Source organism: Aotus nancymaae, unplaced genomic scaffold (assembly GCF_030222135.1).
Source record: "Aotus nancymaae isolate 86718 unplaced genomic scaffold, 86718_ANA_hifiasm-v0.15.2.pri h1tg000010l, whole genome shotgun sequence".
NCBI classification, from domain to species: domain Eukaryota; kingdom Metazoa; phylum Chordata; class Mammalia; order Primates; family Aotidae; genus Aotus; species Aotus nancymaae.
The window spans coordinates 34534519-34550266 of NW_026988421.1; the positions used below are offsets into that span (position 1 = coordinate 34534519).

Here is a 15748-nt window from a genome sequence, read left to right on the forward strand (position 1 = left end):
TAGATATACTACATCTACTATATATACTATATATAGATCTACTATGTATACTATGGATATGCATCTTTATATTTTTAGTGGCAAGTCCAATAGGGAGGAAACTCACATTTATTTTGGAACTTGCTAGGGTACGAGGCATTGTGCTAGGAATTTTCACACATCTATGAGGAAGACAGTAGAACTGAATTTTAGCCTTAGGAATAATTTGATCTCTTTTGTAGGAGTGGTGTATTTTCTTTGATCAGATAATGGGAAATATGTAACCTATTTCTGTTTATATTTCTGTATTGGCTACACAAAGCTCACATTTAAATGTAATGTTCAGTTGCAGAAACCTACTTCTCCCAAGTTGTTGGAATATTTATTCCTCCTCCTCCTATATGTGGTTTATGATCTCTGTTATTTTTAAACTGACTTGTCATATATCTGATTCTATTTCAAGTTGCCTGAAATCCTTTCAAGAAAATGTTGGATATACACATTGCGTCTAAAAGCATATTTAAAAATATGTTACTAGACTTCATTCAGTTTGACCTTCTTAGAATTATTTCAGCATTGGCTATTATAATTATTCTACCTTACCTCATGTTTTTCAATCCTCATTTCATCAAAAATGTTGATATATATATTATCTTTTATTTTAGATAAACTTGAGAAGCTATAATCATGTCCTGGTGAGCTGTGAATAAAAAAACATATACATTCGAATGCTTAATTTTCTCAAAATCCACTTATTTTCTAAGAGCATTATTCATAAAGAACTATAAAATTACCTGTGTTGTTTTCTTTTATGAAGTATAAACTAAGAAAAAGCTACATGCTTTGAAGACTGGCTGCTCCCTTTCATTAGAGCCAGCATGTGCTTCGTAATTTACATCTCTCTTACAATGAAAAATAAAAATGTTTACGTGTAAAACAGAAAGGGCTTTCACTGTAGATATCGATTGCAAACGGATTATGTGGAGTATTAGATAGGTTTTTCAACTCTCTTAAATTCTGCTAGTTTCTGCTAGTTGACACACAGAGATAAAATGCTCTTTTATTCTCAGTTAATAGATATGACTTTAAATACAGAATTTATGGCTGGTCCTGGTGTCTCATTCCTGTAATCCCAGCACTTTGGGAGGCTGAGGCGGGTGGATCACCTGAGGTCAGTAATTCAAGACAAGTCTGGCCAACATAGAGAAACCCCATCTCTACTAAAAATACAAACAAACAAACAAACAATTAGCCAGGACTGGTGATGGGTGCTTGTAATCCCAGCTACTTGAGAGGCTGAGGCAGGAGAATCGCTTGAACCCAGGAGGCAGAGGTTGCAGTGAGCCGAGATTGTGCCACTGCACCCAGCCTGGGCGACAAAAGCGAAATTCCGTCTCAAAAAAAAAAAAAAGAAAAAACAGAATTTATTCCCTTTCCCATGTTACTTTTCTCCAAGCAGAAACTGGGATAATGGAGTGCATTTAATTTTGCAAGCTGTCTGCTGATGGCATTCTTGATTAGGTACATTTTGGAGGTAGTTGAAAGGATAGTGTATATCCTAAGCAATGAATTTTTACTCTCAGCTCCACCTTGTGCACTGAATCTCCATCAAACATTTAACAGTGATGGAAATCTCAATCCTGTATAATAGATTACTTTACACAGAGAAACTGAAGCTCAGAGAAGTTAAATAACTTACTCAAGGTAATGCCACCAGCAAATGACAGAGCCTAATATGGATCCAGCTCTTTTTTAAAAAATATTTTTGTTTAGTTTACTTATTTATATATGTATTTTAGAGACAGGGTCTGTCTTTCCCAGGCTGATCTTGAACTCCTGGGCTCAAGTGATCCTCCCACCTCAGCTTCTTGAGTAGCTGGGTCTACAGGGTGTACCACCACACTTGGCTGGACCCAGTTCTGACAGACTCCAAAGACCAGGTTTTTTCACTATACAGCTGCCACCGACATTACTTCTTGAATCTTGTGGCTTAAGCAAGCAACCACTATTTCAAAGGATCTTCAACAGCTTCTGTAACTTTCTGAAACCTACAAGCAATGATGATTGAAAGTGCTAGTTGAGTTTAGAGGACAATTTTAAGTGGAAGTTTCCTTATATTTCCTAACGATAAAACAACTAGCTGATTCCCCTACTTTGTTCCTCAAGGATTTCCTTTCATGTTGCCAGGACCTAAGTAAGAGCAGGGGAGGCAATATTTACTTACAACCTTATGTCAGCAGGAGAAAAGACAACTGCCATCCTTACATTTTTTAGCTTGTTAACTTAGTATATTCCTTACATCACTTAAGTCCTTCTGCATTATCTTGCATTCTGTATTTTATTAAATGTTCTTCAAATGTTATCATAATTCTCCCTCCAAGAAGGGCTCATGGAGCTAATTATTTAATATTACTTATTACTTATACATAATATTTATTATGACTGCTTATCCATTTGCTTGCGGTTTTTATTCACTAAAATGTCACAAGAAGAGGGGAGTAGGATCCTGTATCAGAGGCAACAAAAAGTAGTAGCTGGATGGTTTTGGCTTATCCGAAGCCTCTGATCCACTTGGTTGTACTCCAAATTGTTCTTGGCTTATCTCACTGCTATAATTGCAAGGATGTAAACACTCCCAAGTCTTCTCATTAGTTTGCTTATAAGTTTATGTATCTTATTGACTGTTTTATGTTCTCCTAAATTTATTAATACAGTATATTTTTTCTAATGCTAATGTCTAAATTAATATTCCAAATATTTCCAAATACACATGACCATGTGTTACATTTACAAACTTTTCAAACAAATACATCTTATATGTTAATTATTTAACTTGCTATTATATGATATTATATAATAGATTTCCCTTTAAGTCAATAATTTCCTTTACACACAAAAAGTAAATAGTTCAAGAAAGCACGTGTCAGAGAACAAGGCAAAGTGAAGGTACGAGGTTCAGACAGGCAGCCAAATAACAAGGATATCTATTTAGGAACTCTGGCCAATGACTCTGAAAATATAATTGAGCCTATGTTGAATCCGGAAGAACAAATTTGATTTCTGCTAAAAGCAGAAGTTCCATAGCATCTAAGCTAACAAAATCCTAAAGTTTTCTTTGTTTTAGTTCTCCTACCCCTAAGTTGAAATAATGGCATAAACAGGGTCTCCCTTTCCTTGCAAATCCTGTTTAGGATCTGAAATCTTTCACTTTCAGAAGGGGTGGCTAGGATATGAATGTTTATATAGCCTCCAAGATGTCACCACATATATGCAAGTGATTATGTCAGTTCTTCTGAGTTCCTTTAGCCTTTGTTAGTGGGGAATATATGTTAACATAGGCATCGAACAAAGCATAGAAATCCTACGAAATCATATAAGCTATGAAATAATATGAAACATAAAATATTCACAGAAAATTATATAAAATAAATTATAGAAAAATAATGTAAAATGATGGCTAATCTATAAGATAATCCTGCTCTACATGTATGAATAAGAAGTCAATTTTCCCACCTTTCAAAGTAAAAAGACTCATATTATTTGAAAAAAAATGTTGAGATGTTTAATAGCTACACATACCTGCTCATGAAGGAAATTTATACCCAGCAGTAAAGCATAGCAATACTAAAGGAAGTGGCCATGGAATTAGATCCATTTTACTGGGTCATGTGTGTGTGTATGTGTATGTTCCTAAACACCATATAAAGGATTATTCTAGTCTATATCTGTTTTGTTCCTTCTTGGTAGCAAGCAGGAAGATAGGTGTATATTTCTTTTTGGATTTAAAAATCTGATTTGTTAACTATTTTAATTAAAAATACCTTTATATACAGGAATATTATTGAAAAAGATATCCTCATCATTCTTCAGAAAGTGCAATAGTCTAAAATTTTAATGCAAGTTACTGTATGTTTAAAGTAAGGAAAGTAAAGGAGGTCCACTATTTATTAAATAAGTCTTTTTAAAAGGACATACCATGAAGGAAAGGATTGGTAAAATTTAAAACTTATTTTCATCAAAATACATCATAAAGAAAATGAAAAGTCAAACCATTAGGGAAAGATAGTTTTAACACATATAACTGACAAAGGGCTGGTATCCATAACATATAGAGAACTGCTTTAAAAAAAAAAAAAAAAGACAGACAAAACAATAGAAAAAGAGAGAAAAGTATCCTTTTGGCTGGAATTCCTGTAATTCGCCAAAATGACGAACACAAAGGAAAAGAGGAAAGGCACTCAATGTTTGTTCTCTAGGCCGTTTAGAAAACATGCAGTTGTTCCTTTGGTCACATATATGTGAATGTATAAGAAAGGTGATATTGTAGACATCAAATGAATGGGTACTGTTCAAAAAGGAATGCCCCACAAGTGTTCCCATGGCAAAAACAAGAGTCTAGCATGCTGTTGGCATTGTTGTCAACAAATAAGGGCAAGATTGTTGCCAAGAGAATTAATGTGTGTATTGAGCACATAAAGCACATAAGCACTCTAAGAACTGAGATAGCTTCCTGAAATGCATGAAGGAAAATGATCAGAAAAAAAAAGAAGCCAGAGAGAAAGGTACCTGGGTTCAACTGAAGCGCCAGCATGCTCCACCCAGAGAAGCACACTTTGTGAGAACCAATGGGAAAGAGCTTGAGCTGCCTGGAACCTCTTTCCCATGAATTCATGGCATAATCGGTGTTAAAAAAAAAAAAAAAAGACCTCTGGATTGTAAAAATGTTTATCTTCATTGAGTAGAAGTATGGCATCCTCTCCCCCAAGGAAATATTTAAAGAAAATTTTAATTGTGTCCTAATTCATTATGTAATATCTTCACTATTCAAATTTAATGTATATCTTTCTTAGATGTGAGGTGGCTTATTGTGCAACAAATTACTCAATTGGTTAGAAAATGGACAGATATTATTTATGAAATATTTGTACTGGTTTGAAGATAGTCCCTCTGAATCATCATGGAAGAAATAAAATAATTTACAAAAGGGAAAAAAAAGAAAAACAGATAAAAGTAAATAAAGCCTGTTTCAATAATTATTTCAATAAGTAACTCAACAAAATAATTTTGTTTTTGCTCTTTTTTTTAGGAGCTATGGAACAATGAACTCCAACTTACAGAAAATCTACTTTAATTTCTTCATTCCAGTATGGATGAGATCCACTTGCTGTACTGGTTTGGTATACAGTGTGCTGGAAAGAAACTTCCACGAATGGATGTATAGTATCCTGAAACACATAGGAAACATTGACTAGATTTTGAAATACTTTATATAGTCAATAAAAGTAGAGGTCTAGGAAATTACTTGGCAAGTGTATGGCTTAATTTTTCTAGTTTTTCAAACAGCCATTATTTATTTATTTATTGAATCAACATCTATTGGCTCTATTCTATATCAGGTACTTTTCTAGGATCTAAAGATAAACAGAACTTTCTCTTAAGGATTTTATAGTCTATCAGGGCAAAATATACAGGTAAACAAAGAAGTGCAATGAAATGTGAGAAAAGAGAGAAACATCTTAAAGGTGTGAAAATTATGCAGGAAAAGGCATGATTAACTTTTGGGGGTGACAATCAGGAGGGTATGATGGAGAAAACATTGCTTGAGAGTGTGCTTGGAAACTTCAAGTCATAGTTCATTTGGACAATAACATGGTTATGTGTCGAGGCCATTCCAGGCAAACGAAACAACTAGTAGAGGCCTCGTGGAACAAGGAGTAGCATGACATGGCTATGGGATACAGAGAGATGAGGCTAATTGTAGGCACGGGCCAGAAGCCTGAAGATTTTGTAGCCATTTTAAGGTTTTATACTTTATCATATAGACCCTGAGAGCAGGGAATGAAATGGTTAGAACTACATTTTCTAAAGGCCACTTTTACCATGTTATGGAAAATAAACTGGAAGCCAAAGAAAATATAGATGGAGAGATGAATTAAGAGCCAATTGTAATTCAGAACAAACATAATCAAGATTGTACTTTATAGAAGTGTTAAATACTTATCTCATGTAAGATCTCATCTGAGGCTACTGATTTGATTGCTTCTTTATGTCTGAGGCAAGATATGGATGATTTCAAATAAGTAGACATAGCCAAGGCTCTTCAGGAAAAACGATATAGAGACATACACCTTAATTAGTTTTAATATTAGTTTTGGTAGAAGTGGGTGGGTTTTTCCTGTGCTTATGAAGATATATAAGTCAGTTTCTCTGGTTATTACTGAGTTTGCTTTGAATTGTATTATCATGTGTGGTTACAGCTAAACATTTGATAATTACTACTCTGGAAGAGCAACTCCTAAATACTGAACTATGGATTAGATCTAGTCTAAATAAAATATTCACAGGTATTCAGAAAAAGGAGAAGAAAAGGCAAGTTATTCATGATGGATGCCAATTAAAATATAATTATATATATAAATATAAAGAAAAGACAAGTTATACTTTAAGAATATATCCTTCCTACTTTTTTGGTGTTATAATATTTTTTTTAACAGTATGATGCTTATAGAAAATGGTGATGATTTTATATATCCTTATTTCACAAAACAGCCTTTGAAATGTAAATTTGTTTTGAGCATATTCAATTCTTTTAGATGAACAAGGCTGTAATTTGTAAGACATGGACAAAACCTTTAAGAGGTGTTAACTACAGATTAGCAAAATGTTTGTTTTTCATAGGGAGAATTCATGAGCTGTGGTAAGCATAAATGTAAGCAAGTAGGGCACATGTGTTGGACACAGACAGAGGGGAATGCCTAATATTCTTAAGGCATTTGGGTACTAAATATTCTTAATATAGAAATTATACTGACACTAAATATATGAGACACTAAATATCCAGGATACACTAAATACACATGGGTACTTAATATTCACGATGCCATACTTTGGCCACCCACTGGTGATATCCACTCTGGCCCCATGTATCCTCTGCCCCCAAAACACAAATAAAACCTACTGGGGCACCTACAGAAAGGATGGGTAAAATCCTATATTTGTAGATGTTACCTAAAAACAACAGGTCTAAAACAGAGCAGGGTGTAACTGTAGCAATTCTGATTTTACACAACATTCCACATTTGCTTCACAGTTTTTCTGGGGCATTTCCCAAAACAAAATTAGTGTCTCATTGACTTTCTCCAGCTTTCTGATTCCAATTCTGAGAGAGCCAGTGGCATGGAATAGGGCAGTTGGCAGCAGACACTTCAGAATTTTCACAACAGGAAATAGAGATAAAGGCATTTATTTGATATAATATGAGAATGTGAACATGCAGCCAACACCCTCAAAATATACATGTTAAAGTTACTCTGGGAATGTCGAACTTCAGAAAACTCTTAATACATGGCATTGACAGGTTTGACTATGCAAATCAAGATTTCAATTTTCATTCATTTTATGTTTATGGAGCATTAACAAAGTGCAAAGCTTTCCAAATATAACAGCATGGAGAATTAATCACATTTAAGATAGACCTTTTGCAACTCTAAAAATTGGGGCATATTGCCTTACCTATTAATTGTTGTTTTTCTCATAGGAATATTATAGGCCCTCACTATTCGAACAAGAATCTTAATATCTCCATCAGAGATCATCTGTGCTGTGACTTTTTTCCTTTCTTTCCTCTGAGGTTTTAACTTTCTCCGTGGTTCAACAAACTTAAAAACTGCATCTGTCAACTGGCTAAAGAGTAAACAAATGATTATCAGTCTCATTTACTTTTTTTTTAAAAAAAACATGGTTTTAAAAGATATCAGTCTTCTGAGTAACTGAAATGAGACCATTATTCTGAATCATATTCTCTGCATTGTGGAGGGGAGACAGAGTTGTCTTAAACTCAAGGAAGAAATACTTTTCTTAGCATAGGAAGGAAGAGACGCCATGTTCCCTCACATTAAGAGAGACTGATTGTTCCGTACCCTTTGGGTATATGGTTCAAAGAGTGAGAGATGTGAACATGGAGAGGTAAAGCCATGAAACATGATGATCTTTTGGAAGATTATTTTTTGTTGAGGAATCATTCTCTTGAAAGTGCCTGAATATTAACATTTTCTCCATGGCTCTGAAACTAGAGTTAGTTATATATGCCGCCAACTCGGGCAACACAAATCCATGGAAGTATAGTTTTATAGTCACACCCATTTTTCCCCGCAAGGACTGAAAAGTAAAACACAATAGAGTTCAGCATCCTAAACCAGTTAAAACCTTATTGGTCATTCCAAGAGTCTGCATGTGGCCTCCAGGAAGTTTTCCCAGAGACAGCCCTGTTCCTACCCTTAGTTCACAGATAGGACAGTATGAGAATTGAGTTACTTAAGCAAACACTCCCCCAACAGCTGCGTGTGGATCTCAGTGCCTTTGTACAGCTGAGGATTCTCCATTTTGCAAAGGGGAGATTACAGGCTTAGCAAGATGCTAGCAGCAACAACTTTTCCCACAGCAGTCTCAAGACAGGAAATCTAAGGGCAAAACTAATTTGGGACAAAGATGTTTCTTGTATTTTTCTTTCTTGCCCTAAAGTCTGTCGAAGGAAAGGGCAAAATCTGCCCCCAAATACTATATAATTGAAAATACATCATGTAGCTATCCCAAAATGCAACTTTAAATCGACCAATTATTTTAAGTCATCATATTTTACTTTATGATCTGAAACTGTATCTTTTGACATATGTCTTAATTAAAATAAAAATAGAAAACTTAGAAGATTTTAAAGGGATAATCTTAAAGGTTTATATTTCATACTTAATAGTCTTTAGCAGTTACCTTGTAGATACAATTTCTTCATAATCAGTCACAATATCTGACAAGTTGCATTTGGTAATTTTAACAATTCTCTTCATTATCAACCTTCTCACCTAAAAAAATTAGAATTTAATAAATAAATGTATTGTTTATATTTTAAGGTTAAGCATTCACAATGCTACTGGTGCCACTAGATTTCACTCCTAATTTTTGCAAGCAATGGACGGAGCGGGGGATTAGACAAGTGAAAATACTATTGTTTGTTGCCATTATTAAAGTCATTTCCAAATTTCACACGGTCACACCAAAGTTAGTTTATTTCTTCCCACTTTTTTTGTGCTTCTACATCCAGTTCATCTCATCTTAAACTCTTTGCTCTCATATCTTTTTTCATCTAACTCACAGTATACGTGGCCAGAACTAGTTTTCACCAAAGGAGATAACTGCCCTGTGAATCCACTTCTATGATAGCCACTAATGGACATGAGTCTTGATCTGCAAACCCAAGGAAATGTGATCCCATTTCTGCATTTCCTTTGAGTCAATCCTATTCTGACTTTAAGACCTCATTCTGGCAGCCTGGCAAGAAAGTCAGTGCTTGAAGGGAGCCATCTCCCTGAGTCCTTCCTACTTGGAGAACTCACTGACTTTAGCTCCTCCAAGGATTCTGAACATCTCCTTTTTAGTCTGAGGAAATCCTTCCCTTTCTTATTTTACCGTCTTTGGGTTTTCAGATGTGAAACCAGGCAGAGGCGTGTCTGGAGGCAATATTCTGCTTTCTGTCCTTTCAAAAAGCATTCTGGAGACAATGTAACCTAGGCTCTAGTTGTCTTCTTGAACTGGGTAGGAAAATGGGAGTGGTGGGAGACAAATGGGAAAAACATAAACTGCTAAAAACTATCTTGGCACACAGACAACATATTTTTTCCCTTGAAGGTGAACAAGACCCCAGTGGCCCCTTCACTGCCCACTCTCTCTCTTCTTCTCTCCCTTGGCACGTCACAGGCTGAGCTCCTGGCTGTTTCTCCCACAGGCCAGGTGTGCTTCTACGCCGAGTTTTCACATATGGGTTCCATCAGCCTAGAATGTTCTTTCCCAAAACTTCCATGGCTAGCTTCCTTATCTCCTTTAGGTCTTTTGCAGAAGTGTTACCTTCTTACCAGATTCTTTGACCGCTTCTACTTAAAATTGTGCCCCTACTCACCCCAACCCCCGCCCCCCGCAGAACTCTTGTTCTCTCTTCCTACTTTATTTTTCATAGCACCTTTTGTTCTGTAACATACTAATAATATGTTTCCCATTATCTGACTTATAGAATATATACTCAAGGAGCTCAGGGATTACAGTAGGTGCTCAATAAATATTCATTGAATAAATTAATGAAATGAACAGATTGAAGAGGTGTGCTACCCTCTTAGAGAAAACGTTTCAGTAAAAATTTATCTAGTAATATTTGAGACTACTGGGACCTCACTCTGTACTACTGTAACCCTGGCCTCAGCCATCACTGACTCCAGTAACACAGCAGGAAATGGAATGCACATAACTCACAGTTCCATAAGTTCCTCCCATGGAAGGATTTGGGCACCTATGGCCCCAATAGGCCTCCAGAAGAAAACTTTTCCAGTGTCTTTGATTACAGTAATTATCACATAAAACTATCAAACCTGTGGTTTCATTTTATTTTATTTTTCAAACCTGTAGTTTTAAACTGTTGTCAGATAGCAAAGAAGTCTTCACAAGGAGTTAAAATCTAAACACAAAATATTTATAAAGTTCCTGTCCAGGATTCCTGTATGAAGTTCAAGCATCCTCAGATACTTGCTCTCTTATGTCCTTCCTAACCCTCTGCTACCCTCCCTCTTGGGCTTCTCCTTATATAAAAAAGAAGAAACAGGATAAGAAGGGTGTGTGTTCCCCTTTTTTATAAGCAAGAACACTTTTTTGTTTCCTGAGACCGCAAACTCACTATTAAAGCACATCCCAACTTAAAATATACAGAGAGAGAGCTAGTAAAGGAGTGAGAGAGGCAGGGATGAGTGGGAAAACACATGCCAGTGATAAAGGGGCTCTCTCATGTCTGGAAGAGCTAGAGCAGTCCACATTCCATCTCATAGTCATGGTGTACGAACTGGAATAGCACTTGTGGTTTTATCTCATTCACCCCTCACATTGAACGTAAAGCAAAGCAAGCATTAATATTGTCCGTTTTTATAAAAAATCAAGTGGGACTCAGTGATTCAGTTACTTGCCAGTGACACACAGGGTAGTAAGAACAGATTTTCAGACACCTGCCTGGGGCTTTACTAGCTATATGTGGTTGCCTCTCACCGGTCCCCATGAGGGATCTGTAATGTGTCTCTTATATATTTCTGTAGCTTTCCTTGCTTCTTTTCAAATTACCCTGCAAGGCTGCTCTGATGCTCTACAGCAAAGAAGATGTAGGGGGTGAGAATCTACTTTTGTAGGAGTTGTAGAAACCACCTCAGCTCTCATCCTTTACTTCATTAATTTCTCAAACATTTATCAGCATTTTCCAAGTGTAAGGTACTACGCCAGGCACTAAGAATCTGTAGATGTAGCCCCTGCACTAAGCTTCTAAGTCTAGTGTAGTGATGAGGGGTTGATAGAAATCGGGTATGAAATCCAGTGAAGGATTCCACTCAGACCTGGTTTGCTAGAGTGTTCTGTAAATGTTTACTATTTGGCTTTGTTTCAAAGCATATCTATTTCTCAAATACTGTCTCTGTGCCTCTGGTAGCTCCTTCATCCCTTCATCTCCTGAATTGCTCTGGTCCATGATATCATGAGGCACCAGTAAATATAGGAGTTCTGGCAAAATGCTGTAGTATCTCTCAAGGTGAACTTTTAGAGTCAAAGAAGAGATGGGAATTTTTAAAAATTTAAACAGAAAAGGTTGGGATGTGCTTTAATAATGAGTTCACTGTCAATGAAGGAAACTAACTCTGAAAGAACAGAAAACTCCTCAGTGATCAGAAAAGTAACGAGTGAGTGGATTTGTCCATCTGACTCTCTGGAAGGACTATAATACCATGTATCTAGCAGCCCAGTTTTCATAAAAGCAAATGCAAATATATTGATAATACTGTGTTGCTGCTGTTGTTGTTACCTTTTTCAGAAAATTGGCAGAATTAATCCTTTGTGCTGTAATAGAATTTACATCTGAAATGGATACCTCCTTCTCTTTCTGACTTTCATACTCCTAAAAACAGAATTGTTAGTTCCACTTCTTGAATGTAACAAAGAGTTCATATATGACACATTGCAATAAATATCACTAGTCACTTTAGTTCATGTGTAGGACATTGGAAACATTCTGGCACTTCACTCAGCGCAGCTGGATGCTTCATCTAAATAAAGTAAATTTGCATTTGTTATTTATGCATTTTCTGTATTATATATCCCCAATGTATGTGGAAATGATTTTATATTCTAGATATTATTAAAGACTATACAAAAATAATGACGTAAATACTTTAGAATCTTCAGCCATGAAAGAACGAATGCTCCATTATCTGAAAGTATGTTACTTGTCCTTCTAATTATCCATTAAAAATCCTGAAATTAATTCTTTTGCAAGTAACAACTTTTATTTAAGAAAATATCATATTACTATTTTATATCACTTTATTTACTTTTAAAATATTAATTTTTAGGAGTTAACATAATACTCTGGATATTAATATTTTAATGTTATATGTGTTGGAAATAACTTTTCTAATCTGTAGGTTTTTAATTTTAATGTTACAAAATTTATTAATCTGGCCAGGCACTGTGGCACATGCCTGTAATCCTAACACTTTGGGAGGCCGAGGGGGGCGGATCACTTAAAATCAGGAGTTCAAGACCAGTCTAGTCAACATGCCAAAACCCCGTCTCTACTAAAAATACAAAAATTAGCCAGGTGTGGTGGTGCACACCTGTAGTTCCAGCTACTAGGGAGACTAAGGCATGAGAGTCACTTGAACCCAGGAGGTGGAAGTTGCGGTGAGCCTAGATCATGCCATTGCACTCCAGCCTGTGTAACAAAGTGAGACTCCATCTCAAAAAAAAACAAACAAAAAAACTAATCTTTTTCTTTATAATTTATACTTTTTTGTGTCTTATTTAAGAAATACCTTTGTATCCCAAAATTGAAATGCCCATTTGAAATTTTGCTTTTTACAAGTAATCTTCATGACACATGGTATTTATTTCTTTTATGATGTCTGAATCTAATTTTATTTCTTTCCACATGTATGAATAATGATTCCAAAACCACTTAATGCATCCTTCATTCTTTTCCAACTGATTTGTAATGGCAATGCTATCAAATATAAAGTTTCCACATATACATAAGTCTATTCTATTTCATTGGTTGGGAATTACATTTCTATATTTACCACTTAATATAGGTAGAATTGGCAGTTTACAATATTGACTCTTCCTATCAATGAACATTTACTCATATTCTTTTGTCTATCATTCAAAAATATTTCAAAATGTTATTTGTTGAGTTTTGCACAACTTTTGTTAAACATATTGCTATGTATCTTATAGTCTTTATTGCTCTTACAAGTGATATATTTGTTAAATTACATTTTTAGTGGGGTTTTACTGGTATATTAGATGCTATTTATTTTTGTTTAAAATTTTTTTCAAACTTTCAAACATATAGAAAAGTAGAAATACATATGCACACACACATGTGTATGTGGGTGTGTGTGTAATTCTTTTTTTTTTAAGACAGGATCTCACTCTGTCATATAGGCTGGAGTGCAGTGGCGCCATCTCAGCTTACTGAGGCCTTGACCTCAAGTGATCTTCCCACCTCAGCTCCAAGTAGCTGGCACTACAGGTGTGCTCCACCATGCCCAGCTAATTTTGTTTATTTTTTGTAGCGATGAGGTCTCACTATTTTGCCCAGGCTGGTCTCAAACTCCTGGACTCAAACTATCCTTCTGCCTTGGCCTCCCAGAGAAATATTAAAATCCATAACTCTACCCTGTAGATTAAATAATATTTTATCATATTTGTTCTATCTGTTTTTATTTATTTTATTTTTAGCTAACATATTACCAAATAAATTACAGCCATCATGACACTTTAAGCATCTCTAGAGAAATACATCAGCATGAATCTCCAAGGACTAAGGACATGCTTCTATGCAACCACAATGCTGTAAGCACTGCCAGTAATTCTCCAATATTACCTAATATTTGATCCATATTCAAATTTTACCAAGTAGCAAACTTAAAGCAACTAATATGAAAAGCTAGCCTTATTTGATAGTATGGTAGAGCTGGCTGGCACCAGCTGGTGAGAACCTATTGTGCATTCCAGCTTTTGTTTTCTTTTAAAAATATTTTAAAGATTCTAACATTGAGATGTGCCTTATAATTAATGTTTAAGTTTATTGTGGTAATGTCTCTCCCCCTTATTCCCAAAGCTGTGATAACAAAAATATAATAGTAACATAAATTTAGAATATGCCTAAAGTATTTGGGCTGTTGAATACTGAATAGATTGTTTGGACAACACTAAATTGCAAAGTCAAGCTGAAGAATTTCTGGAATTTGGGAGATATGTACATTTTTAATCCCTAAAGAGAAGGGAGGAAATCTGTCTACAGATTATTAGCTTTAAAAAAAATAAATAAGGTTAAAGCAGCAAAATCTTAACTTTATCATACAATAAGCCATATTCAAATAGAAACTAAATACCTGGAAGACTAAACCTGGAATCTCTATATCATGGAGGGGCATTTGCTGTAGAAGGAAATTATCTAATTGACCTGCATTTCTAAGTTGTAATAGCTGGAAACGTTTACTTTTTTCCATTTCCTCTTCAGAAACAAAGTTAAATTCATCTTGCAACTGTTCAAGACGGAAATACTTTGGAATATCCTGCCCCTTAAGGCTCATGTACTGTAAAACATAAAAACGCAAAATCTTTACTTAAAATATTATTATTTTTTAATTTCAGAAATTACTTCAAAAGATTTTTTTTCCCCTCAACTGTGAGATCTAAGAGTAGCAATATAAATAGGAAATGGAGCAACTGAATTTGTAGGCTAGAACATACAAAAAACAAAACAAAACAAAAAAATCCAGAATTTAGCCTTTGTGGCTTCCCAACCTTTTCCCAGTCATGACTTACAAAGAAAACGAAAATATTTTTATTGTACACTGAAATTTGTATTGTACACTGATAGGACAGATGTGACTGTTTCTATATGGTAATCCTCAGTTGAGGGAGGCTCAATATTTCTGTATACCTATAACCAATTCTGCACCTCAGCTGAGCAGCTCTAATCTAGGGAGCTTACTTCCAGTAATATAATTTGTGGGTTGCTTTATTCAACAAATGCAAAGGCAAGTGCATTGTACATGCAAGGAACAATGCTAGCTGCCATCAGAGAGACACAGATTTATTAGCTGTAGTTCCACAAGGAAAAATAAAATATATGAATGAATAACTACAGTAGGCCAGGTGAGGTGGCTCACGCCTCTAATCCCAGCACTTCTGGAAGCTGAGACAGGCAGATCACCTGAGGTCAGGAGTTTAAGACCAGCCTGGCCAACATGGTGAAACCCTGTCTCTACTAAAAATACAGAAATTAGCCAGGCACAGTGGTGCGTGCCTGTAATCCCAGTGACTTGGGAGGCTGAGGTAAGAGAATCACTTGAACCTGGGAGGTAGAGGTTGTGGTTAGCCGAGATCGTGCCACTGCACTCCAGCCTGGGAGACAGAACAAGACTCCATCTCAAAAATAAAATAAAATAAAATAACTATAATAAAAGCCAGAATGAGATTAGAGTCATAAGAGTTGTTTTTTTAAAAAAAAAAAAAAAAAAGAAGAAGAAAGGTTAACAGGAAAGCAAGGAAAGAAGATGCAGTGCCTAACTGAGGTTACCAGGGAAGCATTTATCAGACTTGCAGGGTTAGTAAGATAACCACTATGGATGCCCTTCTAGGCAGAGCAGTGGCATGAATAAAGGTATGAAGAAAGCATGTTTGGGGTATA

At 35.5% G+C, this 15748-nt stretch overlaps 1 protein-coding gene across 1 annotated transcript in view; it reads right to left on the reverse strand.

Moving 5' to 3' along the window:
- Positions 1-15748, reverse strand: part of CC2D2B (coiled-coil and C2 domain containing 2B) — a gene marked incomplete at its 5' end in the record, with an annotated part of 108712 nt that overhangs the window by 29037 nt on the left and 63927 nt on the right. Inside the window, 7 exon segments of the mRNA XM_064374039.1 lie at positions 583-679; positions 5095-5204; positions 5957-6077; positions 7492-7662; positions 8743-8834; positions 11852-11944; positions 14445-14648. Of these exon segments, the coding sequence (XP_064230109.1) occupies positions 583-679; positions 5095-5204; positions 5957-6077; positions 7492-7662; positions 8743-8834; positions 11852-11944; positions 14445-14648 (888 nt within the window).